At 60.6% G+C, this 7,490-nt stretch overlaps 2 protein-coding genes and 1 non-coding gene across 4 annotated transcripts in view; 2 read left to right on the forward strand and 1 right to left on the reverse strand.

The window, feature by feature from the left end:
* Positions 1–778: 778 nt before the first annotated feature.
* Positions 779–3,913, forward strand: vtnb (vitronectin b). Of its 2 annotated transcripts, XM_019896624.1 has the most exons (9): positions 779–1,105; positions 1,193–1,309; positions 1,391–1,648; positions 2,446–2,585; positions 2,700–2,856; positions 2,918–3,076; positions 3,151–3,486; positions 3,556–3,696; positions 3,773–3,913. In XM_019896624.1, the coding sequence occupies exons 1-8, from the start codon at positions 877–879 to the stop codon at positions 3,690–3,692; spliced, it is 1,533 nt and encodes a 510-aa protein (XP_019752183.1). In that variant the 5' UTR covers positions 779–876; the 3' UTR covers positions 3,693–3,696; positions 3,773–3,913. The 2 variants fall into 2 exon arrangements, with proteins under 2 accessions (XP_019752183.1, XP_019752182.1); XM_019896623.1 differs by having other exon boundaries at positions 780–1,105; positions 3,556–3,913.
* Positions 3,914–3,950: 37 nt separating this feature from the next.
* Positions 3,951–4,024, reverse strand: trnat-agu (transfer RNA threonine (anticodon AGU)). Its single transcript has one exon. It is a non-coding gene; the product is annotated as a tRNA-Thr (tRNA).
* A 764-nt stretch (positions 4,025–4,788) lies between these two features.
* aldh3a2b (aldehyde dehydrogenase 3 family, member A2b) overlaps positions 4,789–7,490 on the forward strand; it is a 5,891-nt gene continuing 3,189 nt past the window's right edge. The window contains exons 1-3 of the mRNA XM_019896625.1: positions 4,789–4,931; positions 5,878–6,040; positions 6,502–6,733. Coding sequence (XP_019752184.1) covers positions 5,879–6,040; positions 6,502–6,733 — 394 coding nt within the window. The 5' untranslated portion in view covers positions 4,789–4,931; position 5,878. The remainder of the gene's footprint in view (positions 4,932–5,877; positions 6,041–6,501; positions 6,734–7,490) is intronic.

The following is a 7,490-nucleotide window of genomic DNA, read 5'->3' on the forward strand; positions in this document are numbered from 1 at the left end:
GATGGTTTTATACGCGGGCCCCATCAAACATTAACCGCTCACGGGACGATTCGTCGGGGCCGCGCCTCAACGTTGGCACGGGATGTGAAAGACGGCCGCGCAACGGCGAAGCGTCGCCAGTCAAGTGAAGGGCGAGCTCCTTTGTTGCAGCTCCAATTTGCAGGCCGCCGAGAAGACGCTTGACGGCTCAGGCTTGTTGCCCCCCCCCCCTCCTCCGCCCCACTTGAAGCCCTGTTGATGTGATCGTGATCAGTCATCAGGACAAGTTGTCCTTCCTCGCGCTTCGCCGCGAGCGCCGTTCGCTCAAGAATTTGGGGGCGGCGCTCGAGCCGCCGCCGGGCCTCGATGCTCCGCCGTCGGTTAAGACGGGAGCTGGGGATCGGTCGCCGGGCCGTGTCGGCGCGCCACCGGCCCTGACGAGTTTGGCGGACGACGGGATGCTTGGCGGGTCCCGAGCGGGCGCTCCCCATTTGCGGCTCGGGGGCGGGGCCGGACAAAAAGGTCGCATCCTCTTCACGGCGGCCGCGCCCTCATCATCATCCCCGTCGTTGCCGTGGTCACCTCAGCGTCGGAGGCATCAGCAAAATCCTCCTCGTGGCCAGCGCCATTGTCCTCAACACGTCATCATTGTTGTGGTGTTTTTGCCAGCGTGCCGTTTCATTCGAATGGAAAACACACAAACGCGAGCGTGCGCACAAACATAAAAACAGCGTTGTTGTTTTTGATGTCTTCGTCCATGTCAACATGATCAAGGTCAGAGTCTGCTCTTAAAATCAATCGTGCGCGCGTGCGCGAGCGCTTGTTAACGATTGACGGCCCCGCACCAAAAGCAAACGTGACCTTTGGCGTTTTGGAGGTGGCGGGCGGACCAATGGGATGGCGCGGCGCAGCGCCGTCAGCCCCTCGGTCCTCGGCGCCCCGCGACCACTTTCCACTCGGACCGCGACCGGTCACTCGTCGCTTCCTCTCCTCCAAACTCATTTTGTCACTTCTCCACGTTTGGCGGCAACTTCTTGCCGTTTAGTCGCCGCCATGAAGACGCTGCGCATCTTCATCATCGCAATGATGATGATGATGACGACGAAGCTCACCTCGGCCGCAGACGGTACGTCAACTCTCACGTCCGCACATCCACAATCAAACAAAAGTCATCGGGTGCATTTGAAACATTGATGGATGCGCGTGCGCGCAGAGACGTGCGCCGGCCGCTGCGGTTCCTTCGAGCCGCTGAGGAAGTGCCAGTGCGATTCCATGTGCCTTTACTACGGAAGCTGCTGTCCCGACTTTGACCAAATGTGTCCCAAGAAGAGTGAGTGACCTTGACGCGCGTCCTTCAAGCGTCGGGCGGCAAACGCTCACGTGTGTTTCTCACCCCGTCCGCGTCCGTCAGCGGCGCGCGGCGACACGTTTGAAGAAGCCGAAGAGGACCGAAGCACGTTGGAGACGCCGGTGGACGTGTTGGCCCCAAGCGCGGCGCCGTTCTCCTCCAGCGCGCCGCCGCTCACCTCCAGCGCGCCGCCGCTCACCTCCGAGCGGCCCGAACCTCCCCCCGCGGCGCCGCCTGCCGACCGAGACGCGGCGGCCTGCAGCGCGCGGCCCTTTGACGCCTTCCTGCAGCTGAAGAACGGATCCGTGTACGCCTTCAGAGGTGCGTCCCCCCACCCGGCGGAGAGACGGCATTCGGGATGATTTCCCGCTGCCCCGTCAGCCCCGTCGGGCTTTTTGACGGTTCACCAAAACGTCAAGTGCAATCCCTGTGGCGAGGCGAGCGGGGAGTAGAGGAAAGGAGCCGGTGTTTGCCAACGCCGCCCTCCCTCCTCGTGGTGAGCAGAGGTCTCGGCTGTCACGATTCGGAGCAACCGAATCATGTTCTGGATGCCAAAAATTGTCGACTCCAGACGAGGACGCCGTCACAAAAAGGTTTCATCTCCAAAAATCGCACCGACAACGTAGGAACATAAAGCGCAGGTCAAAACAAGGAGCGGGGAGCACAAAAACGAAAAACAAAAAGCGCTTGCACAAAAGGCAAGGAAGGAAAACAAACCCGAGACGACAAACGAAAAACAATGTCGCCAATTCACTGAAACAAAAACAATACTTGCAAACAGCAATGGTACCGAGAGATCGATAGCGAATACGAGCAGGTCTACGGCAAAGGTGTGTGAGCGAGGAAGCAGCAAAACAAAACAAAACAAAACAAAAGAATGCTCCCGACAAGCGGCGCCGTTTGTTGCAAGATTGGCAGCAGGCGTGCAACCAGGAAGTCCGCTCAGCCCGCCACCTGCTGGCCGGGCCGAGAACAGCAACATGACAGCGGCAGGTCGGGCTTTTCCCCGTTTGGAAATCGGTCCGTCTCGTCTCGCTCACGCGCGCGAGACGAGACGGAGAGCGCGCCGCGCCGCGTGGCGACGGGATGTTTGTTTGTGACCGGCGGGCTCCCCGCAGGCCATTATTTCTTCGAGCTGGACGACAAGGCCGTGCTCCCCGGCTATCCCAAACGGATCGAGGACGTGTGGGGCGTGACGGGGCCCGTGGACGCCGCCTTCACCCGCATCAACTGCCAGGGCAAGTCCTACATCTTCCAGGTGAGCCGAGCACACGCCGCGGAGGCCGCCGCCGCCATTTGCGCCGGAGCGAAAAGGGAGGGAATCCTCCCGAGCGAGACTCCGGAGCTGACGCCCGCCTCACGTGACCTCAAGGGAAGGAAGTACTGGCGCTTCGACGGCGACGTCCTGGACGAGGGCTTCCCCAGGGACATCTCGGAGGGCTTCGACGGCATCCCCGACGACCTGCACGCCGCCTTCGCCGTGCCCGCGCCCAATCACCGGCAAAAGGAGAAGGCCTACTTCTTCAAAGGTACGCCCAGCGCCCGCTTGCTCGCGACGACCCGCGCGCTCTTCACGCGTGTCCTCGTCAGGGGATCGCTATCACGTGTACGAGTTTGTCAACCAGCCCAGCCATCACGAGTGCGTCCAGATGAGTCGATCTTCGCCGTCGCTCTTGTTCTCGCGCTACACCGACCTCTTTTGTGACCAAAGCCTGGACGACCTTTTCGGCGCACTCTTTGGGGCCGCAGGTCAGACTCGCGCGCCGCGCCGCGCCGGCGCGGGTCGACCTCTCCCTCATCCTTCCCTTCGTCCGGGTCTTCAGGCGGCCGCCAGTCGTCGGGGCCGCGCCTCATCAGCGGCGACTGGGCGGGCCTCAGCCCCCCGGTGGACGCGGCCATGGTGGGGCGCGTCTTCCTCAGCCCCAAACCCGCGCCGCCGAAGCCGCCGCCGTTCGCCGGGAGGCGAAACCCGCGCAGGTGGAGGAAGCCCAGCAGGAAGTTCCGACGCAGGCAAAGTCGCCAAACGCTGTTCGACGACTTCTGGAGCGACTTGTTCGACGACGGTGAAACGTCGCGGGAGGATGTCGCCACCGCGGCGCCGCTGCGAGGGCAAACGTCCGCCGGCGCGCCCGTTCAATACGTCTACTTCTTCAAGAGAGGTTGGTCGCCGCAAGCGCGCCGGGGCGTATGTGGCCGCGTGCCGTGACGCGCCGCCCATCCGCCCGCAGATAAGTACTACCGGGTGGACCTGCGCAGCAAACGCGTGGCGCCGGCCACGCCGCCTTACCCGCGCTCCGTCGCCGAGTACTGGCTGGGTTGCCCGCAGGAAGACGCTCCTGACGCCCCGCGCGCTGAGAGGAGATGAAAAGGCAAGCATCGAGGCGAGGCGACAGCAAACGGCAACGCGTCTCATTTTGGTTCGATTTCAAGCGTTGAACGTTTCAGCCAACCCGGAAGAAGAAAGAGCTAATCGACGGGCCAGATCCTGTCGTCGAACGGCGCGCGACTTCCGCATTCGCCGCGCTCCCTGCTGGACCAACGTCGTCCTCGCGGCCGAGCCCTCCAAATAAACTCAATCGCACCCCCTGACGTCCTCCGCCTGCTGTGTGAAAAGCGAACGAAAAGGCACCGCTGGGATTCGAACCCAGGATCTCCTGTTTACTAGACAGGCGCTTTAACCAACTAAGCCACGGCGCCGTGCGCGGATCGCCGTCGCTCGCTTTTTAGTCAAAGACCACCGGCACGCGACGCAGCTTTGCGCTTTGCCCGTCAAACGGCCGCCGCTCGCTGTTGAATCGAAAGTCACAAAGCGCGTCCGACTTCTGTGAATCTTCCCTTTGTAGACATTCTTTTATCGGATTCCTGTGGCATAAACACAGCACACCGCGATGGACACCCCCCTAAAATTGGTTGGGAACATTTATTTTCTTTTCGAAATTCAGCTCGCTCGAAGTGTCAAATATGATTCATTGTAATTACATGAGATAGAAATAGAATTTGACAACGAATGAAAGCCAAAGCGCAAAATGACATGATCCAAAAGATGTCAACGATTCAACATTTTTTGTGAGTCAACTTGCTACTTAGAGAGAATGAAATACATCATTGAATTGAAAAAAAAAAGATGACTATTTGATGACAAGCAACAATTGAACCTCGCGCCGTAAATAATGAACAAGTTCGATGCGCTTTGGTGCCGCCGCGGAGGGAATCGTTTCAAAGAGTTCGGTTCGAACGGCGAGGAGAGAGCATTTGCCATCGACGCGCGTGACGCGGGGGCTTCTTTCCGACCGGTCCGACGGGGCCCGGGAGGGCAAAAGCGCTCTTGGATGACGTCATATTGAGCGACGTCGGCCCGCGCCACTGCGCCTGTGCCGTCGTCCGGCCGCCCGTCGGTCATCCTGTCGAAATCTTATTGGACGAACCCGAGAGGCGTGTCCTCGTGACCGCAGAGGCCGCGCCCGCGAGGAGGCGGGCATAGCGGGGCTGTCAGTCAAAGTCGAGACCGCTACAGATCCAGTCCGTCCGATTCCGACTGGTCGTCCGACTGGTCGCGCCGTTCACGACAAACGCGCAGCCCCGCACACCGGCCCAAGTGTACGAGGTGAGCCCGCGCACGCCGACGACGCCGCGGGACGCGACGCGACGCGTCTTCCTGCTCCGCTTCCGCTTCGCCGCGGGGAGTACTTTTCGTCCCGAACCGAAAGCGGTCGAAAAAGAGGAGCCGCCCGCTCGCATTTGTGTGACGCCTGAAATGGAAGAGTTGGGCGTTTTGTTTAGTTTAGTTGTTTTTTTTTTCTCTGTCGGCGTGGAGCCTCCTCAAGTCCGCGTGACCTCAGCGGCGCGCTCGAGCCTGTTTACGTGACGCCCGTGCGCGCGCACGGACGCCTCGCAGGACGAGCGGCGACGTCGCTCGTCGTCGGGTGCCAGTCGGAAGGCGTTGGCCTCCAAACTTGGCCGATGTGGAGCGAGTGAGCGGACTCGGCTGCCGCGGCAAAAACAAAACAAAAAAACGGACTCAAGCGATCGAGTTGTTGTTGCAGCCCCGAGAGAACTGTGGTTTCAAAAATCCTCCCCCCCGCCCCAAATCAATCTGTTGCTTCATTAGGGAAGGGGGAGGGGAAAACAAACAAACAAAAACTTTCCATTCCTTTCTCTCCAAAATGATTTGGAGTGAAACGGAATCTGCAAATCATCAACAGTTGTGTGCAAATGTCCTAGACGTGTGGACTCGCAGTCAGGCACGCATTGGCGACTCGCCAATCACTCGCTTGGACTTTCCAAGGGACGATCGAAGTCCACGCCGCCAAATTCGCCCAAACGTTCCATTGGCGGGAGTCAAGTTGAGCGCGCACGCAAGTGCCTGCTCTGGTGATGGGGTGGGGGGGGCACGAGCGGAGGGGTTCCCGACCCAGCCGGTCCTGCGGTTCGGTTCCGTTGCTTGGGCCCGGCGGACAGTCCGCACGACGGACGTGGATGGGGGGCAAAACGCCGCAGTCCCTTTTGAGAAGAGTTGAAAGTACTTGTACTGTATTTGGCACGTGCGGCAGGATGTCTCGCGAGCAGCAGGCGGTGGCGGGCGCCAGGCGGGCCTTCCAGACGGGCCGCTCCAGATGTCTGGAGCACCGCGTCCGGCAGCTGAAGAACCTCCAGCGCCTCCTAACCGAGTGCCGCGGCGACATCGCCGGCGCCATGAAGAAGGACCTCCGCAAGGTGGACAAACGCCGCCGCCCGCGCACCCCGTGACAAACCTGCGCCGGTTTGAGCGTCTCGATTGCGGGCATAAGCGAGTGTTACTTTTGCAAGACAGTCGTAATGTGGGAACAACACTGAAGTCAACCGGGGCAGAAAGGTTGCTCTTCTCAAGCCTATTTGAAAACTGCCACTTTGGCAGGGGTACAACTTTTAATCTGGTAAAGGCGCCGTCATTCGATGACAAAAAAATACACACACACAAAAAACCCCAAAACGTAATCCACGTCATCCGATGTCTCCGAATCTGGAACGGTTGTCTATTACTCGTGTTGTCCCTCATGAGCAGGCCGCGGCTTATTTGGCCCGCGGGTCGGGGCGCGCGCGGCGCGTACGTAGGCCGGGGAAAAAGGCCCCTTTGACGCTGGGCGCGACGGCGGTTTCCCCGCCGGCCGACTTGAGCCGCCGCCTTTGCGCCTCAGAGCGAGGTGGTGGTCCAGATGTACGAGACGCTGGGCCTGGAGGAGGAGATCGCCCTGGCCGTCCGCAAGCTGAAGGAGTGGGCGGCGCCGCGGCCGGTGGAGAAGAACCTGCTGACCGTGTCGGACGCGGTCTACGTTCAGGCCGAGCCCCTGGGCGTGGTCCTGATCATCGGGGCCTGGAACTACCCGTGGGCCGTCACCCTGCAGCCGCTCATCGGCGCCATCGCCGCCGGTACGCGCGCCTGCGCCATGCGCCTGCGCCATGCGCCTGCGCCATGCGCCGCCTTCCCTCCCCAGTGGCACAACTTTTTCACTCAATCTGGCGAGCGCATATCGGCGAGCGAAACCACCGGCCTCTCCGAGAATTTACACGCCCTCGGGCCTATTTTGACGACGCGCTTTAGTTTTTTCTTTCCCACCCATGTGCCCCGAGGCGCCGGGTCGTCCTTGAAAGTTCAATGAAAAGTCGGAGGAAGTTTTGCGGGGGGGGGCGTCCGTGGCCGGGATGCATCCAAAGGGCGAACCCTTGCCCTCTCGCGGCGTTGTTGCGCAAGCTTTCACCTTTCCCCACCGTATCTGCCGTACCCGAGCGCACGGGCCGCCCTTTCTGCCAACCCGCACGCGGCACGTCATCTCGACCGACCAAAGATCGCCGATCGACCGCGTCTTTCCGCCGTCGGGTATCTCGCTACCTTTTGCACGCGCCCCGCCCCCTTCCACTCCCACTCCAGCATTTCTGTGCGCTTGCGGCGAGCGTAACTTGACACCCGCGCGTGCCCACGCGACCGGTCGCAGCTCGACTTCCTGTTCCTGATCCTCAGTCCCTGTTTGGTAAACTCGAGTGACAGGGCTTGAAACACGTCGAGTCGGCACAACAACAGAAAAAAAAAAAATTATGTTTTTTTTCCTTCAGTCTTCCTCATGTGAGGTTCGCCGCAACCGGCATGCGCACGCACACCCCCCACGCTTTGTCATGCAAAGTGGATGCG

This window comes from Hippocampus comes, unplaced genomic scaffold, assembly GCF_001891065.2.
Source record: "Hippocampus comes isolate QL1 unplaced genomic scaffold, H_comes_QL1_v1.1 scaffold22, whole genome shotgun sequence".
NCBI classification, from domain to species: Eukaryota; Metazoa; Chordata; class Actinopteri; order Syngnathiformes; family Syngnathidae; genus Hippocampus; species Hippocampus comes.